This window comes from Triturus cristatus, chromosome 6 (genome assembly GCF_964204655.1).
Source record: "Triturus cristatus chromosome 6, aTriCri1.1, whole genome shotgun sequence".
NCBI lineage: Eukaryota > Metazoa > Chordata > Amphibia > Caudata > Salamandridae > Triturus > Triturus cristatus.
In genome coordinates, this window is record NC_140589.1 from 1,860,375,213 (window position 1) to 1,860,402,784 (window position 27,572).

A 27,572-nucleotide genomic window follows, 5' to 3' on the forward strand; every position below is an offset into this window, starting at 1 on the left:
TTTTTGTGCTTTCAACCTCCTTCCAGTTAATGGTAGAAATGGGTACAAAAGCAATAATGGATCCTGGAAAGCTATACATTTTAGAGAAGTAGATAAAATTCCGAATTCAGCAAGGGGTCATTTGTGTAGTTCCATCAAGGCTTCTTTATAGAAACTAACAGTTAAATATAGGATAAATTGAAAATTTGTTGAAAAAAGTGAGTTTTGTGTCAACGTTTTCACCTGTAACTTCTTCTAATTTGGACAGCTCTTTGAAAGCAATATACCGTTACATTCGCTGGACATTACTGGTTGTGGGGATATATAGGACTTGTAGGTTCACCAAGAACCCAACGAACCCAGAGCCAAAAACTGACCAGCAACTTGCAATGGTTTTTTATTATGTACCGGGTATATAGTAATTATTCTGTAAAAATGTGTACATGGAAAAATCGGTATGAAAGACACCTATGTATTTCTGAAATGGGAACAAAATATAGAGTTTAGAAACAGTAGATATTTGCACATTTCCGAAATTGGGATACTCATACTAGCATGAGAATTATCAGTCATTTTTTAGAATGACTTCTTTTTTACACAATGTCTTTCATTTGGAAGGCAGAAATGCATCGAAAGTCAATAGGTAATAACAGTTCCGTTACAAATCTGAATTACCCTAAGTCTCCCGATAAAAATGGTACCTCACTTGTAGGGGTAGGCATAGTGCCCACGACAGGAAATGGCTCAAACCCAACGTGAACACACCACATTTTCACAATGCAAAATTACCCTTTTTAAGCAAAGGGCCTAGCTGTAGTTTTTTAACCCTAGCTCTGCCGGCACCTAGGGAAACCTAGCAAACCTATACATTTTTGAAAACTAGACACCCAGGGGAATCCAGGATGGGGTGTCTTGACTGCCTCCCACCAGGTTCTGTTACCCAGAATCCCTTGCAAACCTAAAAAATTTCCAAAAAAAAACACCTTTTCCCCACATTTCTCTGGTGGAAAGTTCTGGAATCTGCGTGGATCCACAAATTTCCACCCAACCCGCGTTCCCAAAAGTCTTCCAAGAAAAATGGTACCTCACTTGTGTGGGTCAGCCTAGTGCCCGCAACAGGAAACGGCACAAAACGTAACGTGGACACACCTCAATTTCACAGCGAAAAATGACCCTTTTTTGGCAAAGTGCCTAGCTGTAGTTTTTGAACCATAGCTCTGCCGTCACCTAGGGAAACCTAGCAAACCTATACATTTTTGAAAACTAGACACCCAGGGGAATCCAGGATGGGGTGTCTTGACTGCCTCCCACCAGGTTCTGTTACCCAGAATCCCTTGTAAACCTAAAAAATTGCCAAAAAAAACACATTTTCTCCACATTTCTCTGGTGGAAAGTTCTGGAATCTGCGTGGATCCACAAATTTCCACCCACCCCACGTTCCCCAAAGTCTTCCGAGAAAAATGGTACCTCACTTGTGTGGGTCGGCCTAGTGCCCTCGACAGGAAACGGCGCAAAACGCAACGTGGACACACCTCAATTTCGCTGTGAAAAATGACCCTTTTTTGGCAAGAGCCTAGCTGTAGTTTTTGAACCATAGCTCTTCCGGCACCTAGGGAAACCTAGCAAACCTATACATTTTTGAAAACTAGACACCCTGGGGAATCCAGGATGGGGTGACTTGACTGCCTCCCACCAGGTTCTGTTACCCAGAATCCCTTGTAAACCTAAATAATTGCCAAAAAAAACAAATTTTCTCCACATTTCTCTGGTGGAAAGTTCTGGAATCTGCGTGGATCCACAAATTTCCACTCACCCCGCGTTCCCCAAAGTCTTCCGAGAAAAATGGTACCTCACTTGTGTGGGTCGGCCTAGTGCCAGCGACAGGAAACGGCACAAAACGCAACATGGACACACCTCAATTTTGCTGTCAAAAATGACCCTTTTTTGGCAAAGTGCCTAGCTGTAGTTTTTGAACCATAGCTCTGCCGGCATCTAGGGAAACCTAGCAAACCTATACATTTTTGAAAACTAGACACCCAGGGGAATCCAGGATGGGGTGACTTGACTGCCTCCCACCAGGTTCTGCTACACAGAATCCCTTGCAAACCTAAAGATTTCCAAAAAAAACACATTTTCCCCACATTTCTGTGGTGGAAAGTTCTGGAATCTGCGTGGATCCACAAATTTCCACCCACCCCGTGTTCCCCAAAGTCTTACGATAAAAATGGTACCTCACTTGTGTGGGTCGGCCTAGTGCCCGCGACAGGAAACGGCACAAAACGCATCGTGGACACACCTCAATTTCGCAGTGAATAATGAACCTTTTTTGGCAAAGTGCCTAGCTGTAGTTTTTGAACCCTAGCTCTGCCGGCACCTAGGGAAACCTACCAAACCCACACATTTCTGAAAACTAGACACCCGGGGGATTCCAGGGAGGTATGGCTTGCGTGGATCCCCCAACGTTTCCTTACCCAGAATGCCCTGCAAACCTCAAATTTAGCTGAAAAAATCACATTTTTCACACATTTTTATGTGGGAAAGTTGTGGCATCACCGGGCTTGCAAACCTCAAATTTAGCTGAAAAAATCACATTTTTCACACATTTTTGTGTGGGAAAGTTGTGGCATCACCGGGCTGACACAAATTTCCTAGCACCCAGCGTTCCCCCAGGTCTCCCGATAAACACGGTGCCTCAGTCGTGTGGGAGGCCCAAGTACCCGCGACAGGCAAGGGTCCAAAACGTAGTGCGCCTCAACAGGCAAGAGTCCTAAACGTAGTGCGCCTCACTACGTTTTGGGCCCTTGCCCGTGGCGGGTCCTTAGGCCTCCCACACGAGTGAGGCACCGTTTTTATCAGGAGACCCGGGGGAACGCTGGGTGGTAGGAAATTTGTGTCAGCACTGTGATGCCACAACTTTCCCACACAAAAATGTGTGAAAAAGGTGAATTTTTCAGCTAAATTTGAGGTTTGCAGGGCATTCTGGGTAAGGAAACGTTGGGGGATCCACGCAAGCCATACCTCCTTGGAATCCCCCGGGTGTCTAGTTTTCAGAAATGTGTGGGTTTGGTAGGTTCCCCTAGGTGGCCGCCGAGCACCGGGCCAAAAACCCAGGTGAGCAACATAAAGATGGATTAAACCCAGATCTGTGACTGGGGGTGAATGTTTTGCCAATGTACAACATTCTGTCCATCATCTTGTGTGTTTTGACATGATACTACAGCATTCACTGCACAAGCATCACACCTGCTGACATCATACTACAAAAAGAAGAATTGATGGACAGAATGCAGAACAATGTCATACATTCACCCCAGTACAGAGATCTGGGCCTAAATCCATCACTTTTTTTGCTCACCATGCCATTTCAGTTTGGACCTAGCCATATGCAAATCAGTCTTCAACATGTGCCCAATGGGAACAGTCCAGCCTGAACTGCCAGGCCAGGGCCACCCTGGACTGGAAACAAGCATCCTAGGAACGGTTTCGGGACCTCATCAGCCAGGATAGCTTGACTCCAGTGGCATGGAGAGCACAGGACCCGCATCTGGGCATACCTGTCCCACTCGGGGTGACAAATGCAAAAAGAACAATTGATGGAGAGAATGCAGAACAATCTCAGTCAAGCAAGCAGACTCCATCGCTCTATCCTCCTGTGAATATCTCTGTATCAATATCTCTGATGATAAGCGCCTCTCCAGCAAGCTTCACTTCTTCTACCACCCGAGGGATAATCTGACTTTCATCGACGAGTTAATGGAAGTCATTTCATCCATCGTCAACTCACAAGTACCACACATTTTCCTGGGTGACTTTAATCTCCACTGGAACAATGCAAATGATCATGGTGTAAGATTTCTTAAAGCGTTTCTGGCAGACCAGGAGTTATCCCAATTCTGTTACATTCCAACTCACAACCAGGGAGAAACACTGGACCTCATCATAGCAAATACAAGCATCATCTCATTAGAATCCATCACTCCTTGCTACTGGACGGACCATCACAGCATCTTCTTCTCCATCAATATCGAGGTAATTCCAAAAAGGAGTCAACCATCAAAAACAAAACAATGGAAAAGAAACTTACAGAATATCAACCCCATCACCCTGGTAAACCGATGCAACTCCGCCTTGACCCCCACAACTGACATGGAGGATGTCCATGATCTCATAGCCTTTTACAATTCCACGATGTTTGAAATCTTGGACTCTATAGCACCCCTCCAAGAAAAAAATGTTTCCTCCAAAATTTCCAAACCTTTGTTCAATGACTCCCTGAACTCAGAGCTACGCAAACTAAGAGGTGCTGAACAATTATGGAAATTAGCACCAACCAACGCTCATGTACATCACCTTAGAACGTTAATGAACTCACACAACAGGAAGATTCTAAAGGCCAAGGCAGACTTTTTCAGAGCCCAGCTGAACCAAGCAATCAACTGTCCCCAAAAACTTTTTGAAATCGTCAAGCAACAAGCTTGCAACACGCTAACTCAACAGATCTAAACGACCTGGCTACACCTTCCTGCGATGAGCTTGCCAACTTTTTCTGTGAAAAGACAAAGGCCATCGAGCTCAAAATCCAATCTAAGAAGGCCCTCCCACAACCTGTGGCCCAGGATGCTAACGGTTACTCACAACTCAAGGTCCTTTTCAGTTCTCCTAGAGAAGTCACAAAAAACAATGCATTCTGGAACATCTTCGCGCCAAACTCTGAACAAAAAATCTCTATCATCCTTCTAGCAATCAATCCCTTCAATCACTTCTCTGACCCCCTTCTTCCTGCCCTATTCAAAATGATAAAAACATCCATCCTTCCATTATGGGCAAAAATTGTAAACCCCTCCCTGAGACAAGGCTCTATACCAGACTGTCTTAAAATAGGGCAGGTTACACCTATACTAAAGAAATCCGACACCATCCCATCAGATCTCAACAATTACCGCCCCATATCCAACATCCCCACTTTGGAGAAACTGCTGGAGAAATGTGTACAAATACAATTATGCAATTATATTGAGAATTACAACCTCCTAGACAATCCCCAATCTGGTTTCCGTCAAGGTCACAGGACAGAATCTAGACTCACACACATGTTGGATGACATACTAAAAATGCTTGACCGCAACAAATCATGCCTAATGATACTTCTTGTTCTATCCTCCACCTTCGACACTGTTAAACATGACAACCTACTGTCCCTATTAGAAGGAAGGATGGGCCTCTTGGGTACAGTGTTACAATAGTTCTCCTCCTTCCTTAATAACAGAACACAAAGAATCAAGATGAAGAATTCACTCTCTCAGCCCTCCATGGTCAACATAGGCATTCCCCAGGGCTCAGCCCTATCACCTATTCTTTTCAACCCACTAATGGAACCCCTGGTGAATGCATTGAAATCAGGGAATATCCTATATCACTTGTATGCGGACAACACCCAACTGTATTTGAAAATCTCCACTCCAGAAGACTTCATTTTCCTCAACGCTATTCTACAGAACACGCAAAGTTGGCTCACTAACAACCACTTCATGCTTAATACAAAAAAACTGAATTAATTCTCATTTCCCCACCCAATCACACACCAAAGATAGAGCAATGGTTGAAACACCTAACCTCCATTCACTGTGTTCCCGACATCATTGACTCTGCAAAATCCCTGGGAGTCACCATAAACAAACACCTGAATATGCAGTTGCACATCACTAATGTCACCAAGGGAACCAATCACCCGATGAGTGTACTAAAGAAACCTAAACCCTTCCTCCCTCAGACCAACCTAAAAATGGCAGTGCAAGCCTTAGTGCTACCAAGATTAGACTATGGAAGCACCACTCTTTGCGGTCTCCCCAAATACAAGTTGGTTCCGCTGAGAGCTTCACATAATGCTGCGGCAAGATTGGTATCAGGATCTAAATGATATAGCCACATTTCTCCGACCTTGAAAGCGCTGAACTGGCTGCCCTATGAGGCAAGAATACAACTAAAGGTTGCCTGCCCGACCCATAAAGCACTACATGACAACACTCCCAGTTACCTAGCTCTAAAGCTAGAAAGATCTGGAGGATGCAGACAACTACGAAGCGCGCGTTCATTACTTCTGAAACCATAATCCTTTCATAAAAAGAGAACTGGTTGCAGAGCTTTTTCAGGGATCGCTTCAAAGATTTGGAACTCCTTATCTCCAGTGGTACGAGGAATCTCTTCCTTTGCCGTCTTCAAAAAAGAGGTAAAAATACTAATAATGAACAAATTCACGTCCTAAGACTTGGTTCTATGCTGACATCGAGTCACCGATACGATCCTCATATCACTGGCTACCTCTTGTGGATGGAAAGAGAACGTTATATGTTTGTTTATTTCCACAATACCGACCTAAGGCTCAATAACTGTGTATAATGTAATGTTCTGTTTCCCTCTGGGGTCATCATGTGATGTCCACTGATCACCTATGTTATCTTATACTATTTACCTGTTTTATAAGTAATGACGAATATCAAATGCGTGTATACTACCTCATTTCTTATGTCTTTATAACTATATACTGTTAAGTGCTCTGATACCCTCGTGGGTCACATTCGCGCTATATAAAACCTTATAAATAAATGTCATACATTCACCCCAGAACAGAGATCTGGGCCTAAATCCATCATTGTCCTGGGCTCACTGTGCCACTAGAATCCGAAACCAGTCCTAGGATGCTTGTTTCCGGTCCAGGGATGACCTGGCTTGGCAGTTCGGGCACGACTGTTCCCATGAGGCACAGGGTGAAGACTGATTTACATATGGCCAGGTCTAAACTGGGGTGGCATGGTGACCAAAGAATAATGGATTTAACCCAGATCTCTTGACTGGGGGTGAATGTTTTGATTTGTTCTGCAATCTGTCCATCAATTGTGTGTCATTTTCTTTTCTTGCCCTAAGTGTGCCAGGTATGCCCAGACTTGGGTCCTGGGCTCACTGTGCCACTGGAATCAAGCTATCCTGGCTGATGAGGGGTCAAGACTGATTTGCATATGGCCAGGTCTAAACTGGGATGGCATGGTGAGCAAAAGAATAATGTATTTAAACCAGATCTCTTGACTGGGGTGAATGTTTTGATTTGTTCTACATTCCGTCTATCAATTGTGTGTCTTTTGACATCATACTACAGCAGTCCCTGCACTAGCATTGCAGCTGCTGACATGATACTACAGCATTCTCTGCACAAGCGGCAAATCTGCTTACGTCATACTACAGCAGTCCCTGCACTTGCTTCACACCTGCTTACATCATTCTACAGCAGTCCCTGCACAAATGTCTCACCTGCCACCAAACACACGCTGCCACTGGATCTGGTTACACCAGATTTCTGTTTTCTCTGCCCAAAATGGCACCAAACATGGCATTTGGAGATGCACATTACAATAAACAGGAAGACTATTGGTGAGAGGATTAGTGCGCAACACGTGATCCATACACCTTTTGCATTATACGCAATGTGCTGCTGCCACATACCAGTCCTGGAGAGATTATAGCATACACCATAGACTCGCTAGTGAACTGACACTCCAGCAGCATCCATTTTGCAACTGTGTATGAAATGTCTTGTGGTGAGGATAGATTCAATAGCCCTTTGCAACCTCTGTAAGCACATGCTCCTCTTATCCATTCCACCTCCATAGTGCTCTAACTCATTCTTACCGCTTCCCTGGACAGGAGGTAGCAGGAGGCCTCAGGGATGGACTGCAGCAGTAGAGTTGGGCACCAAGGAGGACAGTGTGTGACCTATGCTGAGAGGATCATCATGATGGAGGAGATATGTGGCTGAATGTAATGTGCTACCCTCCAGGGATATCAAGAGTCCTTGCCGAAGAGCAGACATTGCAGCCGGGTGAGAGCCAGAGATGACCTGTGAGGGGGAGACTGTGCTAGGCCACTGAGCTCCTACCTTTTCCTATCGTGGGGCAGTCCAATGCCCTTCTTCAGCAGGGTTGAGCATCTGTTCCTCCAGGTGGCACTGGCTGCAGTGGGTGATTGTGCAGAATATGGACTGAAGCGGACGCTTTACTTCCCTTTCCAGAAACCAGAGATGGTGTGGTGGGTGTCAAAGGTGAGGAAGCAGTAGGTCCCTGGCATTCAGGACTGTAATGCAAGTTGTACCCTCTGGAGCAAGCATCATTGTCCCATGCTGTGAGAATGGTTAAAGAGCAGGGAATGGCCTGGACACAGCTCTGATGTGTCAGGTCCATTTTGCTGCATAAATCCACCAGGTGCTACATTTCCTCAGTTTACAATCAGTGAGCACATAGATCAGCAAAATGGCTGTGAGTGTTAGGCCACCATATCTTGGGGGCACTCGGGATGGGCTTCCTGGAAGCACACCCTCCTTCTCTTGTGCGGCAGTCACAGGTGGGTCTTCAGGTCCTCATAACCACTGTGTGAAGCGTCAAGAACAAGGACTCTGCGTAGTTGGGGGAATTGAACTGAAGACAGGTGCATCCAACTCCCTTTTATTAGCAGGGTCAGCTGACTGATAGACTTTACAGCCCTTATGATTTCTAGGGACCAGTGTCAGTCATCTCGTTAGAGGCCATCTTGAGGTACATGTCTCATCTGGTGATAAGTGCTCTTCCCACCTCTGAGGTCCCCGGCATCTCAGGGCCATTGCGGAAGCACAATTCTGTCCCAAATGATTTCCTCCTTTCAAGCAAGGTACGGTCTGATGCGTACCCTGGAGCAGAATAAGCGGATGAGTGCTTGGCCACCAGGGGCTCGGCTCAGGCAAATCTCCATTGGACACCATGAATTGAATCGATGATGACCTATCATCTTACTCACAAGTCTGAGTCAGTCCAAAGGGAGGTCAAAGATTTCACTTGTCATGGGAAGTGAGCCCCACTCAGGTTTGTTTAAGGCACATTTCTATAAAGAGGAAGAACAATACATAGTTAATGCCCTTCTAAAATCCACAGAGTGTACTTCTTCAAGGAAACAAGACAATGAAGAATGCATCCCTCAATGATGGAGACAACAAAGGACCAAAGATACTCCTCTGTGGTGTTTCTGCCTGCTGAATTCGCAGGTGCCCGCTGTCTGCTTGGAGCAGAATGTTTGTCTGAAATTCTTTCCGGGTGCCACTGGCTTGATGCCTGGTTGATGTGCAGAGCAAAAGTCATATTAAATGGATGTTTACTTTCCTGAATTTTTGTTCAGCTTTCGAGCTTGGATACAGCAGAGAGTGTGGCTAACATCATTCCCTTTATTTAGCTAAGGGGTGGGTCATCTGATAATTGACTTGGAAGAAATATACTTTGGGAGGAGAGCTTAGTGTTAGGCAGGGTCTCACTACTGCCTTAAATAAGGAATAGGATGAGTAATGGGGATGAGGGGGTAATGTGCTAAAATGTCCATACAAGTGTATGTTGTTTTTGTATGCTAGCATATTAAAATCTGACTGTTATATCTTGCCTTTGTACTAATGTTACTCCTGTGTAACCTAGCACCTAGCTGCGTGGAATGCTGGTGTGATGGAGATGCATGGAATGCCTGCGTGCCTGTTTGGAAGTGTGGTGACAGTTGAAGACGGGCTGAGCACTCATGGTGCGGCTGCTGTACAAGGATACCAACTTGCTTTACATGAATACCAAACTGTAACCTTATACCTAATAAATAAACTACAAATATACTCCTCGGCTACATCTGGTACATCACAACACAGACCTATTGGTTTTCATAATGCTTCATGTTAACATTATTGACCTAATGGAATGTGCTATATGGCCACCCCACAAGAGGGCGAAATGAACCAGAATCCTTCCCAGGGCATTGCACAACTTTCCTTGTTGAGACATGATGGACATCAGTTGGCATGGAGGTGAATGAGGAGGATCAGAGGTTGTGCCCCATGGAAAGCCAGTGGATGGTGGGGATTATGGCCAAGTTTTACTCTCTACCTCACTCACCCCATTCTCTTGCTTCTGGAGTCACCAGCTCAGACAGTTAAGGCTTTAACTGACACGCTTTATCAACAGCTCTGTATAGGAATCTGAAAATGACCTAGGCACCTCCAAAAGTACAACATCCTACTAGGTCCTGCCCTGACTTTGTCTAGCTGAAGCCCCTTCCATATTCCTTCCCTGACTCCAAACACTCTCCCAACCTCATATCACTAACCCCCTTATCCACACCCACTAATAGCCATACCATTCCACCTGAAGCACTTGACAGCAAATGTAAAATGAGGAAAGTGTCAAAAAGCTGGAGAAGGGACAGCTAAGAGCTCACCAAGTAACAGAAGCATAAAAAGACAGCTTTGAACAAAAGCAGACCGGCACATGAGGCTAGAGTCACTCCTCTCCATTTCTTCTACTCACTCTACGTCTAACTCTGATATCACCCAAGGCCCACCCTGATGCACCATATTCTGATCCCACCCAGGAGTCACCATAACCTATCACACTCAGGTCTCACTCTGATGCCTCCAAAGGCTCACCAATGTTTTACTCTGATTCCACCCAAGGCCCACCATCATCACACTCTGATTCCACCCCAGGATCACCATCGTCTCACTCCAATTCCATGCAAGACCCACCATCATCACACTCTGTTTCCACCCAAAGCTCACCATTGTCTGACTTTGATTCCACCTATGTCTCTTCCATTCTACTCCAATCCCATTTTAGCCTCCCCCTGACTGATACCACTCCATCCTCACCTCATCCTACTGCAGAAGCCAAGTCAGCTGCCTATTCCACGGGTCTGGCTCCCCACCCCAGCTGCCTGTTTACACTACTCTTATAAAGCTATTTCTACACAAGTAAATGCACTAATGGATAAATGGTTGAATGTTGGAGACACACCTGTCAAGGCCTTCACACATTCTTTTTTACAGATTTTTGTCGGGCAGCACTTCTCATCTTTAGCACATATGGAGTCGCCTTCGCAGTTGCCCTTTTTCATACTTGGGATACACACAATATGACCAGAAAAAAAAATTTTGGGAGGACAGGAACCAGCATGATCTGAAAGAAAAGAAAAGAGGCAAAGACTAAAATCTAGATTTTTACAAACTTGGTATTCATCATAACAAAGCATTGCTCCCCTAAACAGCACACAAAGCACAGAAGCTTCTTTCTCTTGCTTCTTGTAGGTTGTTTTCTCTCTGTCTCTCTTCCCTCTACTCCTGCCTCATTATTGTTTGTCTCTACTCCATTTACCTATTGCCTCTTTGCCTCATTTCCTTCTGTATCTTCGGCTAGTGAACATCTTCTCTTTGCACGTCTTTTTCTGTCTGTCTTCCCACTGCGGCTCTTCTCGTTACTCTCTCTCCCTCTGACTTTTTTCTGATTGCCTCTTCCCCCACTCTTATATGCTTCTCCCCTATTTCTGTTTCCTACCTGCTTCTTTCCGGTTTCTCATGTGTTCACTGGAATGTATGACGTTACAATGCATACATTTACAACGCATGCCACTACAACAATTTTTTTTTAAAACTATATTTACAACGCATTCCATTACATTGCATTATACCTTTACAACGCACACCATTACAACGCATGCCATTACATTGCATTTAAGGTAAGTGTTGGATAGTGTAGGGATAAAAATTACTATTCTAACTCGAGGGGGTGCAACAGTAGGGTAAGTGTTGGATAGAGGAGGGGTACAATGCGTTGTAATGGTATGTATTGTAATGACATGCGATGTAATGCCTGCGCTGTAGTGACATGCGTTGTAGTGTCATGCGTTGTAGTGACATGCAATGTAATGACTGCGTTGTAGTGACATGCGTTGTAAAGGATGTTGCGATGTAATGACTGCGTTGTAAATGTAGTGAGATGTAATGACTGCGTTGTAAAGGGTTTTTTTTCCCGTTCACTGGCTTTCCTCTTTTCTTCTCATTGCTACTCTCTGATTTCCTTCTTCCTGCTTCCCTCTACTTCTCTTCCTTCAACCTCTCTCTTCTCTGTGGATCTTTCTGGTTTGTTTCCTTGGTCTCCTCTTCTCACTGCCAGTCTTCTTCTAATCATCATGCTTTTTGTTTTCTTCTCTTGCCTCCAATTCCTGTTATTGTTATCGCTTGCCCCTTCTTCTCCTTGACGTTTCTCTCGCTCCTTCTTTTCCAGCTTCCTTCTCCAGTCTTCATGTCTTTCTGCCCCTTCCCTACTCTGTCCTTGCCACACTGTAATTCCGGTCTCTCCTCTTTCATTGCATTGTGAGTCCATTTTAAGGGTGCATTATTAGCAAACCAAAATTATGAATATTTCTTATTGGGCCAAATAAATGGCAGAGAGAAGAATGTATAGACAACTTCTACACCTTGCTCAATCAACCAGCCCATACCTGCACGCTGTATGATGAGACCAAAGAAATACGAGAACAACAGATACCTGGTGCCTTCTGACCCCCACACCAGAGGACATCTACAGCAGCCAAGGCAATACAGGTAATACAAGCATTGCTGTCAGTGCCTGGACTGGATGGAATCAATAGAAGTGGCACAGTCAGTGCCTGTACTGGATGACCTCAATAGAAGTGGCGCTGTCAGTGCCTGGACTGCATGGCATCAATAGAAGTGGCACCGTCAGTGCCTGTACTGGATGGCCTCAATAGAAGTGGCGCTGTCAGTGCCTGGACTGCATGGCATCAATAGAAGTGGCACTGTCAGTGCCTGGACTTGATGGCATTGATAGAAGTGTCGCTGTCAGTGACTGGACTAGATGGCATTGATAGAAGTGTCGCTGTCAGTGCCTGGACTGGATGGCATGTAATAGAAGTGGCACTGTCAGTGCCTGGACTGGATGGTATGTAATAGAAGTGGCGCTGTCAGTGCCTGGACTGTATGGCATTAATAGTAGTGGTGCTCTGTCAGTGTCTGTACTGGATAGCATGTAATAGAAGTGCCTCTGTCAGTGCCTAGACTGGATGGAATTAATAGTAGTGGTGCTCTGTCCGTGCCTGTACTGGATGGCATGTAATAGAAGTGGTGCTGTCAGTGCCTGGACTGGATGGCCTCAATAGTCGTGGCGCTGTCAGTGCCTGGACTGGATGGCATGTAATAGAAGTGACGCTGTCAGTGCCTGGACTGGATGGCATGTAATAGAAGTGACGCTGTCAGTGCCTGGACTGGATGGTATATAATAGAAGTGACGCTGTCAGTGCCTGGACTGGATGGTATATAATAGAAGTGGTGTTGTCGGTGCCTGGACTGGATGGCATGTAATAAAAGTGGCGCTGTCAGTGCCTGGACTGGATGGCATGTAATAGAGGTAATGCTGTCAGTGCCTGGACTGGATGGCATAGACGGTGGCAAAAAGGCCACCATGCATGTATTCTATGGCGTAGAACTCTGCAGAACACAGCGTGGCACAGAACCCAAATGCGCCATCATTATTGGTGGATTGCCAACAGTGCCACTAATAGCCACTCGTGCATCCCCAAGGAGCAGGTTTCCTTTCGCCTTTTGCCAATTGTAAAAAGGCACAACCTCTGTATATTTGTCTATGACATGGGCACTCGTAAATAGTTTCACAGAGGTCACAAAGTATGATCTGTAGTGTTCCCGAGGACCGCAATGATGCCAGCGGTGGGAGAGTAGTGTCTTGCTGGGCTGTGGTGGTGGTGGTAAGGTGGGCCTTGGGAAAGCGAAGCAAGTACATGGTGTGGTCAGTCAGTCACGGTGTTATTTTGAAGGTTTCATTCCATATTACATTTTTAAGGTACCCCCGGTCTCTTGAAAAGCAATTGATTTGTAGTACTGTTGTTTAGTATCTGAATTGCTATCCCTTTACCACACATTGGGGTAAGCTTTCTCTACTTGCTATTACAATCTTGAGGGAGTAAGAAGTAAAAAAAAAGAAGTAATTTCATTACTGAATTGGAATGGCATAGAATTACACAATGTAAAACCAGATAACCTTTGATCAGTCCCAGCTTCCCACTTGACCAAAGTGTATGATCCTAGGCAATTGTTTTAGTTAACCCCTTCCATGCTTATGACGGAATGGTTCCGTAATGAGCACAAGTGCAAGTGTGCTCATTACGGAACTATTCGGTCATGAGCACACTTACAAAAAATTCCTGGGGTTTTTTTGCCTTAGGAGGTGCGGAAGACCTTCCCCAACCTCCCAAAGCATGGCTTTGGTTTTCCCTGTAATGAAGATTACGCGCAAGGCACGCTGTCATCATTACAACAAAAATGAAACTGAAACTTAGTTTTGGTTTCACAGTTTTGGTGCTTGTGGGGCTATCTCAGCCCCCGAGCACTGAAACACATGGGAGAGGCATTGTTAGAAAGGGTAGAATCTACCCCTTCCAATGGTACCCTTCCCTAGTAGATCCCTTCTTGGGGATCGCCCCAGGAGGACGAAGCCCTAGCAGGGATCCACCCACTTGCACCAGAGAGGGGGGAGCAGCCTCTTGGGCAAGGGCCTTTGCTCCCACCATAACTTTTTGCCACAGTCTTTCTGCGCTCCAGGGGGGAAGATGGGGGCATTAGCCCCCAATCTGCCCCCTTGGGGGACAGAAAGCACCCTAGACGCCAGGGATTCTTTTTTTCAATAGGCCAGGAGTGGGGGTTGCCCATAATGGGCATCCCAATGCCCCACCATACCCCCCAAAGAAGGCAAAATACTTTCTGCCCCCCAGGAGGCAGATAGGGGCTTTAAGCTCACTATGCACCAGGGATTTGTTTTCATTCGAAGAAGGGGTCGGGGCTGGCCAGAATGGGCATGCCAATGCCCCCATCCAAATTTAGCTGACCAAAATGACATTTTCCTCACTTTTTTGTGTGAGAAAGTTGTGGGATCACCGGGCAGACACAAATTTCCTACCACACAGCATTTCCCCAGGTCTCCTGATAAAAATGGGACCTCAGTTGTGTGGGTGGGCCAAGTGCCTGCGACTGGAAAAGGCCAAAATCAGAAGGATTGAAGGTATAGCACCGCAAACTCAAAGCACAATATATTTTCTTTTAAAATATGTTTTCCATGCTATTCTACATTGGACACCCTCACAAGTGAGGTATCATTTTTATCGCGGGTAATGCTGGGTGGTAGGACATTTTACCCAGCGCAGTGACCAGACAATAATGTAAGGAAAATGTGATTTTTGTTGTGCTATATTTGAGGTTTGCAGGGGATTGTAGGTAGGAAAACATTTGGGGATCCATGCAAGCCATACCTCCCTGAACTCCCCTGGGTGTCTAGTTTTCAGAAATGTCTGGGTTTAGGAGGTTTCCCATGATGGCCGCCGAGCGCGGGACCAAAATCGCACATGCCCCCTAGCAAAACCAGGAAGTTTTCGGATAGAAAGCTGGCATCTGCGTTTTTGGTCCCGGGGTCAGCAGCCATCTAGGGAAACCTACCAAACCCCCACATATTTCTGAAAGCTAAACACCCGGGGAGTCCAGCGTGGTATGGCTTGCTTGGATCCCTCAATGTTTTCCTACCCAGAATCCCCTGTAAATCTAAAATTTAGCTGGAAAAAAAAGCATTTTCCACATAATTTTGTGTGGGATCACCATGCTGGCACAAATGTCCTACCACACAGCATTCCCCTCAGTCTCCAGAGTAAAATGATACCTCACTTGTGTGGGTGGGATAAGGGTCTGTGACTGGGAAGAGCCAACAACATAGGGATTAAGGGTATAGTACAGCGAATTCTAGGTGCTATTTTAAAATAAATATATGTTTTTAGCCAATTCTGCATAGGACACCCACACAAGTGAGGTATCACATATTCCAGAACTTTCCATCACAGAAATGTGAGTAAAATGTTTGTTTGGCAAAGTTTGATGTTTGCAAGGGATTCTGGGGAACAGAACCTGGTGAGAGCTGGACAAGTCACCCCATCCTGGATTTCCTAGGGGTGTCTAGTTTAAATCTTTTTATAGGTTTGCTAGTTCTTCCTAGGTGCTGGCAGAGTTAGGGTTCAAAATCTACAGCTAGGCACTTTGCAGAATAAGGGTCAGTTTTCACTGTAAAAATGTGATATGTCCATGTTGTGTTTTGGGCTGTTTCCTGTCGCGGACACTAGGCCTACCACACACAAGTGAGGTACCATTTGTATCGGAAGACTTTGGGGAACACGGGGAGGGTGGAATATTGTGCATCCATGTAGATACCAGAACTTTCCATCACAGAAATGTGAGGAAAATGTTTTTTTTACAAAGTGCGGTTTGCAAGGGATTCTGGGTAACAGAATCTGGTGAGAGCCAGACAAGTCACCCATTACTGAATTCCCCTGGGTGTCTAGTTTTAAAAAATGTATAAGTTTGCTAGGTTTCCCTAGGTGCCGGGACAGTTATGGTTCAAAGTTTACAACTAGGCACTTTGTAAAAAAAGGGTCAGTTTTCACAGAAGGGTCCAGCGGATGTAACGGTATATTGTTTTAAAAAATCTTTCATACCTAGAAGAAGTTACAGGTGAAAATATTGGCACAAATGGCTGTTTTGTTTAACTCATTTAAAAATTAAAAAAAAATCTATTTTCAACTGTTAGTTTCTATAAGAAAACTTTGAAGGATCTACACAAATGACCCCTTGCTGAATCCAGAATTGTGTCTGCTTTCTAGAAATGTATAGCTTCCCAAGATACATTATTGCTTTCACTCCCATTTTTACCATTAACTGGAAGAAGGTTGAAAGCACAAAAAATAGCAAAAAAGGCTATGTCCCATTAAAATGCCAAAACTGTGTAAAATCAATTGGTTTTCTGACAAGTGTCTGTCAGTCCATGAAAGCTGGAAAGATGGTGATTTCAGCACCACAAACCATTTGTTGATACCATTTGCTTGGAAAAGAACACTCTTTCATCTGCAGCACTTTTTCCCCATTCTCCCCCCCAAAAAATGTAGCTGATTTTGGCTCATTTATGGGTCTCCTCCAGGGGAATCAACAAACCTTGGGTACCTTTAAAATTACCATGATGTTGCAAGAAAAGGATGCAAATTTAGTGTGGATACCATATGTGGTCAAAAGGTTACAGGGGCCTAAGCGTGAACTACCCCTAATAGCCAATAAAAGACTTAGCACAGGGGGAAAAGGCCTAGCAGTGATGGGGTTAACTTTGCCTCCCTTTTCTTCATTATCACATGTAAGAGCAACTTGAAATATATGTGTTTAGTATATGCACTGTACAAAAGGTTCTCTTGGGTTTGTTTCAATAAACTATAATTTTTTCTCATGAATAATAACAACCCAGGCAACTCAGAGGGGACCACCTGACATCTGATGTGCCTCTTAGCTTACGATTGGCATTGATGTCAAGGTGGAAGGAGGCATGAATTTTTCTACATTAATTTTTTGAAAACTTTCACTTTACTTCTCTTAGCACTAATATAATTTGATGTACTAAAGTGAAAGGCTTGTGCATGTCAAAGGAACACAAAATTGCGAGGTTTGAAGAGACGTATGAGACCATTTTGCATTCGCAAATGATGCGAATCACAAAATGCAAAATGGCCTTTCCATATGTATGAAAGGCTTTTGGATTCACAGGTAATCATAATGTTTTTGCGATTTCCTAAATTGAGAATGCAAATAGGCAGGGCTGCCACGTCTAATGAAGCTAGTCTACAGAATCCACCAGTCCTTCAAAAACTGATGAAAGAGTCTGACCCCATGTTCTTGGCTCTGAATGCCTGAAAGACAGATTTATTCTCCTTCACATCATCAGGACTATCCACCATATGGCGCTGCGTCACTGGCAAGCAACAGTTCACTTCACCCTAAAGTCGAAGGGGAACTTAGGGGAATTTTAACAGGAGGTTTGCATCATGTTTGCACCACGCAACATGGTACGTGTATGATGCAAAAATAAGTAAGATGTATGAAGCCACGCAAAGCCACTTTGTGTGACCCTGAATAGCTTCATAAATCTGGAGTAGAACAATTTATTGCAAATCTCTGCCCTTGGAAGGCATTCCATGGGCATTGCGTCGGTGTTTCCATGCACCTCCCATGGTTTTTGACACAGTTCCACATTTACCAGAACTGAATGTTCTGCAGCACACATAGAAAGAGGAATGTAACTACTGTTTTTGTACAGAAAGGTGCTCATTCCTGCACAAAAGCATCCTGCATACATCCACCATTGTGCAAGCGTGTCTGTGTTGGCACTAGGCTGCCAAATGGGCACAAGTGCATGGGAAAGGAGAGGAATGCACAGTTTACATCAAATATGGGACATTTCTGCCCTTTCCCTGTCACGTACTGCAGTGCAGCAAGGTGACTTGCTGCGCTGCACTGCATTACTTTCTCATAATTGAGTCTCTAAATTCTAGAAGATTCCAACATCATCACAAAAGTCAGGGGTTCCACTTCCTAAGTGTTTACCCATTCTGGTGCCCTATAAAACAAAAGAACCAAAGTTTACATATGCGCCAACTGTGACTATTCCAAGGGAGCGAAGGTTGATGACCTGTTAGTAGGGATGAACGGTGTAAGTTGATGATGCATGGTCAACCTGAAATCTGTATAGCATCAGCTTTTTCTTCTTCACAAGTCTTGTTTCATTGCAACCTTTTCTGCCCACGTCAGGCTGCAGCGCTAGAAGAGGCTGAACTATGGAATTTCTAGAGCTGCCGAAGTGTTTCAGTATTAGTTATGAGGTGCCCGTTTAGGTATACAGGACATGATCAATGTTGTAATGATGTCCTTGTACGTGTCAAAACGATTGCTGAACACAACAGTAGACTTACGCCTTTTTTTACAGGGATTTACTGGGCAATACAGAAAGTCTTTTGGTTATTCTTCACTACGCCAAAGTAAAAGGGCAGGAATGCACCATATTTATGCACTACAGTGCATTCCTGTCCTTTAGGCCTGGGCTATCTCAGGTTCAGCTGCCTAGAGCCAACGCAGGCACCATTGCTCTAGGGTGTAAGGGTGCCTGTGTTGTCGACAGGATCCCCTACCTGCAAAGAAACACCCCTAAGAAGTTTTTACCTCTTTCTTTGTGTGCTGTAGAATGCAGCACACATTACAAGAGGAAGTAACGAGAGAAAATAAATACATTTCTCCTTGTTAACCTCACCTCTGGAGGAGTAAGGATTGGCACTCCCCCTGGTTTACATGACCTTGTAAATCTGGGGCAGCATCACAATCCATGGGTTTTGAGTGAAAAAATCCACTGCAACACCCATAGAACACCTCCCAACGCAGAGTAAGGCAAAGCAGCGAATTGAACTGCCTTGCCTTGCTCCATACCTTTGAGGCTATTCTAATATTCTCATAGGCATGATTTTGTAATCTGCACTGCCGGAGCGTCACAAAAAGTGACGGTCCAGCAGTGCAGGGGGCTCGAAATTAAGCCCCTGACTGCCAATCTACAATGGATGAAAGATTTTAGGCTGCCACAGAACAGAAACAAAATGTGAATTCCTGAATAATAGCATCCATTTCGTTCTGGTAGCACTTCTTCTTGGATGGTGTAGCCCCAGACCCTGGCACACTGGCTGACATGAAGTGTGCCTCCCTCACCAACAAAAGTGCCAGATGTCCGAAGCTCCCTGGGTTATGTAGATTTGTCGATCCATCAAGAACCTCATTGACATCTGATAACATCCATTGCTGCTTGGGAGGTGACTGAGGAACATCAGCAAGGCGTCTAACCCTGTAGACTACCTATAGTCTACAGGAAAAGACCCAATCAGCGAGGAGATGGAAGAGTACATCGCAAACCTCAAACCAATGGAGGAGATGTGGAGCCAAGGATGCGGATAAGTGACGAGCCCTGGCAAAACTTACAACAAACTATTGTGTTTCCTCCCTGTGCCAGCTTTAAAGACGTAAAAGGTCTCCTAGCAGAAGGATCCCACCCAGAATGTTGAGAAACCAGAACAAGTATTGGCAAAGCCAAAAGGTTTTGCCTGTGTGGAATCTATTGTCTTTGTCAATGTGTTTTGTGCATGTTAGAGATGACTATAGTATCACTCCACAGTCTACTGCTCCTCTCTCTAATACTAATCACTCTACTACAAATCTCTCCAGTCTACTACTCTTCTCTCTACTACCCCTCACTCTACCAGGCATCAGTCTATCACTCCACAGTCTACTACTCCTCTCTCTAATACAAATCACTCTACGAGTCATCAATCCATAGTCTACTGCTCCTCTCTCTACCACACCTCATTCTACCAGTCATGACTCTACAATTCCACAGTCTACTGCTCCTCTCTCTAATACAAATCACTCTTCCAGTCATCACTCTATCACTCCACAGTCTACTGCTTCTCCTTCTACTACCCCTCATTCTACCAGTCATCACTCTATCACTCCAAAATCTACTGTTCTTCTGTCTACTACTACTCACTCTACCAGTCATCACTCCACAGTCTACTGCTCCTCTCTCTAATACAAATCACTCTACCAGTAATCAATCCATAGTCTACTGCTCCTCTCTCTACCACGCCTCATTCTACCAGTCATTACTCTACAATTCCACAGTCTACTGCTCCTCTCTCTAATACAAATCACTCTTCCAGTCATCACTCTATCACTACATAGTCTACTGCTTCTCCCTCTACTACCCCTCATTCTACCAGTCATCACTCTATCACTCCAAAGTCTACTGTTCTTCTGTCTACTACTACTCACTCTACCAGTCATCACTCTATCATTGCACAGTTGACTGCTCCTCTCTCTACTGCTCCTCACTCTACAGTCATCACTTTATCACTCCACAGTCTACTGCTCCTCTTTCCCTTACCCCTCACTCTACCAGTCATTGTTCTATCACTTCACAGTCTACTGCTACTCTCTCTACTACTCCTCGCTCTACCAGTCATCACTTCACAGTCTACTGCTACTCTCTCTACTACTACTCGCTCTACCAGTCATCACTCCACAGTCTACTGCTCCTCTCTCTGCTACTGCTCACTCAACCAGTCGTCACTCTATGACTCCACAGTCTACTTCTCCTCTCTAAACTACGCCTCACTCTACAAGTCGTCACTCTATAACTCCACAGTGTACTTCACCTCTCTCTAGTACTACTCTCTCTACCAGTCATCACTCTATCACTCCACAGTCTTCGGCTCCTCTCTCTACTATCTCTCGTTCTAGCAGTCATTACGCTATTATTGCACAGTTGACTCTAGTACTCCTCACTCTACAGTCATCATTCCTCTTTCTACCAGTCATCACTCTATCACTCCACAGTCTACTGCTCCTCAGTGTACTACCACTCATTCTACCATTGATCACTCTATTACTCCACAGTCTACTGCTCCCCTTGATATTACTCCTCACTCTACCAGTCATCACTCCACAGTCTACTGCTCCTCTCTCTACTACTGCTCACTCTGCCAGTCATCTGTCTATGACGCCACATGCTACTGCTCCCCTAAATACTACTCATCAGTCTACCAGTCATCACTCTATCACTCCAAAGTCTACTGTTCTTCTCTGTACTACTCCTCCCTCTACCAGTTGTCACTCTATCAATGCACAGTCTACTTCTCCTCTCTCCATTACCCCTCACTCTACCAGTCATTGTTCTATCACTCCACAGTCTACTGGTCCTCTCTCTACTGCTCCTCACTCTATCAGTCATCACTCCACAGTCTACTGCTCCTCTCTCTACTTCCCCTCACTCTACCAGTCATCACTCTATCACTCCACAGGCTACTGCTCTTCTCTCTACTCCTCCTCACTCTACCAGTCATCACTCCACAGTCTACTGCTCCTCTCTCTACTTACCCTCACTCTACCAGTCATCACTCTATCACTCCACAGGCTACTGTTCCTCTCTCTACTCCTCCTCACTCTACCAGTCATCACTCCACAGTCTACTGCTCCTCTCTCTACTAAAGCTCACTCTACCAGTCATCTGTCTATCACTCCACATGCTACTGCTCATCTCTCTACTACCGCTCACTCTACCAGTTATCACTCTATTGCTCCACAGTCTACTGCTCCCCTCCATACTACTTCTCACTTTACCAGTCGTCATTTTATGACTCCACAGTTTACTTCACCACTCTCTACTACTCCTCTCTCTACCAATCATCACTCTATCACTCCACAGTCTACGGCTCCTCTCTCTACTACCCCTCATTCTACCAGTCATTACTATATCATTGCACAGTTGACGGCTCCTCTCTCTACTGCTCCTCACTCTAAAGTCATTATTCCTCACTCTACCAGTCATCCCTATATCACTCCACAGTCTACTGCTCCTCTTTCCACTACTGCTCACTCTACCAGTCATCTGTCTATCACTCCACATGCTACTGCTCCATTCTCTACTACCCCTCACTCTACCATTCATCACTCTATTACTCCACAGTCTACTGCTCCCCCTCTACTACTCCTCTCTCTACCAGCCATCACTGTCAAGTACCTCAAGCTGAACTTCGGTTTCCACAGGAGCAGATGCTGGTTCTCCACTCCCCTACTCCGCTGCCGCGAACTCAAGGCTCACGAACAGCGAGGAGGGGGAAAGGGGAATTGGACAGACAAGAGAGACTGCACTGTGTCTTCTTTCTTGACTGGACACGAACCTCCGTCTTCTAGATTCCTGTAACGAGAGTTAATAAACAACAGCTCCTCAAACTCTCCCCCTAAGAATTCCAAATGTAATTATTCCACACAATACCTGTCCTGACACAGTGGGTAGCTACTCTCTATACTCATTCGGCTGGGTATCTCGTTGGGAATGAGGGGGCTGTACTGATGACATGCAGCGAACCCTGTAAAGAAAACTCACATGTAAAACCCTATATCTTCCTAAGCCCCCTGCTCCCTGACTCTCTCCCACTAACTTTACCTGTCTCCCAACCAGTGGTATTCTATATGGTAAAGATGAGCTGGAATTTGAGGTTGAGTAAGGTTAGCTCATCTTCTTGTTGAACTCTGCACAATGAAGAGATGCTAGTAGGTGAATGCTCTAAATTAAATATATATATATATATATTCACTATTGCTTTGTTAAGTTCAAGCTGCGGAAGTTTTTCTTGGTCTCACAACTACTCATCCTTCTGTCTCTTAATACAGTCTCTTTTCTTTTCTTTACTGTCCACTGGAACTCAAAATTGATTCTGACTGGCGAATCTTTTCTGAAGAATTACTGTTGCTGAAAATACGTGAATCATAAGCGGACACTTAATTGCTTACTGACCCACTGAGTCTCTAGTCTCTGAAATGAAGCTCACTGGAAGGTTGACGCTCCAAGAATGTGAGAGAAAAAAGGCGCACTTACTTCTCGAAATGCCCTGCTCTCGCGCCTAGCCTCTCACCCTCCTTACTCATGAAGAACTTGTCCTCCGTCGTGAACGAGATGACCTCTTCTCTGCAGATTCTCCTCACAAACTCCTTCGAAGATACTGCGGAATTTTCTCGAAATAGTGTCCCACTGAGGGACTGAGTGAAAGTTCTCTAAATTGGCAACTAATGAATATTAGAAGGTCTAAACTCTGACTGGAATTAACTGAGAGAGGACGGAGCTCGAGAGAACTCCGCCACTCCACAAATTTTGACAGTTGAAGTGCGCCGCGTATTGGAAGCGCGCGCACAACTTCAAAATTGAAACACTGCACTGCAGCGGAGAAACAGTGGGAGGGAAGAATCGGACCGACCAGCGGCCATCTTGGAAGGAAGGGGTAGAAATGTGACTACACTACAAATGACCGTAGGAAGGCGGAGAGCGATCTCACAGAAACGCATCTACGCCTTCCTCGGACCAGCCTAGTCTGACCATGAGATTGTTGCCTCAACTGGGGAAAACTTGACCTTTCAGCTCCAATCCTGACAGTACCTCCCACCAAAACCCCTCTCCTCTCCTCCTTGGGTTTAGTGGGATGGGTGCGATGAAACTCCCTGAGCAAACGTGGAGCATGGATGTTGGAAGATGGCTCCCAGGATCTCTCTTCAGGACCATAACCCTTCCAATCGACTAAGTAGAAAATCTTCCCTCTTTGTAGCCTAGAATCTAGAATTCTCTTCACCTCAAATTCTTCACTTCCCTGCACCAAAACTGAAGAAGGGGACCTCTTGACTCTAAAACCCTCAGGACACCGCTGGAGCAAGGAAACATGGAAAACTGGATGAATCTTTAACCTTGGGGGAAGATGAACCTTAACACTGACAGGATTCACCATCCGGTCTACTCGAAAAGGACCCACAAATCTAGGCTGAAACTTCCGGTTCCCCTTCAGACGTAAGTTTCGGGTGGAAACCCAGACCAGATCTCCCTTCTCATAGACTGGATTTGGGCGCCTCTTCTTGTCTGCCTGCTTCTTATAGGAAATCTTAGCCTTAGACAAATTTCTGGAAGCTAACTGGTAAGCCAAATGTAATTCCTGCACTACTGTCTCCACTGCTGGAACATTGCTGATTTCTTTATCTACCAGTGTGTTAGGATGCCTTCCTGAATTCAAATAAAATGGGGAGTAACCAGTAGATGCATGAACGGCATTATTGTAAGCAAACTCGGCTGTCCATATTAGGTCAGGCCACTCTCCTTCCTGATCCAACAAGTACATGCGCAAGTATTGCTCCAATTCTTGATTTACTCTTTCCGTCTGTCCATCCGTCTCTGGATGGAAACTGGTGGATAGACGAGAGTCAACACCCAACCTCCTTAAAAAAGATCTCCAAAAACGAGAGACAAACTGAGGACCCCTATCGGAAATGACTATCTTTGGAATCCCATGTGCCCTTACTATGTGTTGTGTGAACAGTTTGGACAACTGAGTTGCGTTGGGAAGAGCCTTCAAAGGGACAAAATGACTCATTTTAGAAAAATGGTCCACCACCACCCAAATGACTGAGAGGCCTCCACTAGACGGAAGATCCACAATGAAATCCATGGAAATGGTATGCCAAGGATATGGGGCGGGAGGCAATGGCTGTAAAAAACCTTGGGGAGCCCTTCTGGGAGTCTTTCCCTTGATACACAACTCACAAGTGGCTACATACTGCCGCACCTGAGCTTCCATTGCCGGCCACCAAAACTCTCTTCGGATCAACTCCAATGTTTTCTTCACCCCTTTATGTCCAGCTAGAGGCTCATCATGGAAGTGTTCGATGATCTGCCTTCGCAATTCCACTCTTGATACAAACAACTTGTCTTGAAAATAGGGCCTTCCTTCTTTCACTTGGAATTCTTTTCCCCTGGCTGTCCAAATCCTCACTTCTTCTGGAGACTGTGTGTCTTGTAGTTTCTTTTCTATGTCTGTGTAAGTGAGAGTTCCGATTATTCGATCTACAGGAATTATAACTCCCTCTTCTCCAGTCTTCCCCTCTTCGTTCACATTCAGACGAGATAAGGCGTCCGCCTTTCCATTAGCTGATCCAGGCTTATAAGTGAGAACAAAATCATAATCGGCAAAAAATAGTGACCATCTCAATTGACGGGGGGTGAGGGTGCGGGCTGATTTTAAAAACTGAAGATTTCGATGGTCCGTGAAGACGGTCACCACGTGCCGGGCACCCAATAAATAATGACGCCACTCCAAGAATGCATCCTTGACTGCCAACAGTTCTTTATCCGCGATGGGATAATTTATCTCTGCCGCTGTTAACTTCCTGGAACGAAAGGCTACAGGATGTAATTGGCCTGTCTGCTTATGGCGCTGCGACAAAATTCCTCCAATGGCCAAATTGGAGGCATCTGCTTCCACAAAGAACGGTTCTTCAGGATCTGGATGAAGCAACACCGGAGATGATACAAAAATGCTCTTGAGTTCATTAAAGGCTGCTTCTGTTTCCGCATTCCACTCGAACTTCGCCTTTTTCTTGAGCAACTTCGTGAGGGGACAAACTCTCTCCGAAAAGTTAATTATAAAACGCCTGTAAAAATTGGCGAAGCCGAGGAAACTCTGTACCTCCTTCACTGTACTCGGGGAGGGCCACTCCTTGATGGCCCTAACCTTTGATTCATCCATGGAAACACCATTGGGTGACAGGACAAATCCCAAAAATTCCACTTGTATGGAGTGAAACACACACTTCTCCAGTTTGACAAAAAGTTGGTTCTCAAGCAGCTTCTTCAGAATGGACCTGACATGCTGAATATGTTCTTCTAAACTGGCAGAAAAAATGAGGATGTCGTCAATGTAAACCACTGCACATCGATCCAAAAATTCTCGCAACACATCATTTACGAAGTGCTGAAAAGCGGCTGGAGCGTTGCATAAGCCAAAGGGCATAACTTGGTATTCGAACAAACCAAAACGAGTGCGAAAGGCCGTCTTCCACTCCTCTCCTTCAGCCATGCGGACCAGATGATAGGCGCCTCTCAGATCCAATTTAGTATACACCTTCGCTCCCTTTACCTGATCTAAGAGCTCAGAAATCAAGGGTAATGGATAACGATTTTTCTTGGTCACCAAATTGAGGGCGCGATAGTCGATGCAAGTTCTCAGCTGGCCATCCTTCTTCGGAATGAAGAAAAGTGGAGACGAAACTGGAGACTGTGAGGGGCGAATGAAGCCATTAGCCAGATAATTATTCAAATATTCTTTTAAATGGACATTTTCCGCTTCGGTTAATGCGTAAATTCGGCTACAGGGCAGAGAGGCTCCCGGCTCCAACTCAATGCGACAGTCGTATTCACGATGGGGAGGCAAACGATCCGCTTCTCTTTCATCAAAAACTGGAGCAAGATCTTCATATTCTTGTGGAATTTCTTGAGTATCTAAAGCACAAATGGTCTTCGGAATGCTAGCTAAGATTTGGGACTGTGAAGCTTGTGAAGCTATAGATGGTTCTGGATGGGATTGGAAACAATGTTGCAAGCAAAAATGTGAATTCATGCGAATGGATCGCTGAGCCCAGTCAATTTGAGGGTTATGCTCAGTAAGCCAGGGCAGGCCCAAAATAAATTGAAACTGCGGAGCATCGATTAAGTTGAATTGTAAAGAGCTCACGTGTTGGCCGGGTCCATACAACAAAATCTCCTCAGAATCGTAGACTATAGGCCCGGAGGACAAACTTGTTCCATCTACAGCACGTACAGGCTCCGGCCGTTCCTTCCTCAAGAAGGCGATTCCAAGAGCTCTCGCAAATCCAATGTCACAAAAATTTCCGGTGGCCCCTGAATCGATCATGACCGACATTCCTTCCTTGATCTGTCCTCCAAACTTAATCCGAACTGACAAAATTAAATGTGGGGCCGAAGATTGCAAAGTATTGGCCGCTAATTTCGCCTCTGGAGTTGACTGTTCTTTAGCTTCCACCAGGGCAACCCCTTCTACTGGTGGAGCCGATCTTTTACCCAAGAATTGTTCTTTGGCCTCTTTGGACATTCCTTCACAAAATGGCCAGAGTTCCCACAATACATACACAGCTTTCCCAAACGTCTCTTCTCTCTTTCTTCTTTAGACAATGGACCTCGAACGGAACCAATCTGCATTGGTTCCTCTTCTGACGACGATTCTTTCTGCTTAGATCCTTCTGTTTTCATTCTGTCAAAACGAGGAGGGATATACCTGGTTTCTTTCCGCCTCTCATTCCTCCTTTCATTTTGACGCTGATCAATCTGAAGAACTAAGTCAATTAATTCTGAAACCTCCGTGGGACGTTTTGGAATCTGCGATAGACCATCTTTAATCTCATCCTTGAGACCACGATAAAAAATTGCTGCACGTTTCGCCTCAGGCCAGTTGGTTTC

The 27,572-nt window shown here is 45.1% G+C and overlaps 1 protein-coding gene across 1 annotated transcript in view; it reads right to left on the reverse strand.

Moving 5' to 3' along the window:
- The window catches only part of LOC146822217 (WAP, Kazal, immunoglobulin, Kunitz and NTR domain-containing protein-like), a 61,325-nt gene that overhangs the window by 19,054 nt on the left and 14,699 nt on the right, over positions 1-27,572 (reverse strand). Inside the window, exon 2 of the mRNA XM_085613369.1 lies at positions 10,818-10,979. Within this exon, the coding sequence (XP_085469495.1) occupies positions 10,818-10,979 (162 nt within the window). The remainder of the gene's footprint in view (positions 1-10,817; positions 10,980-27,572) is intronic.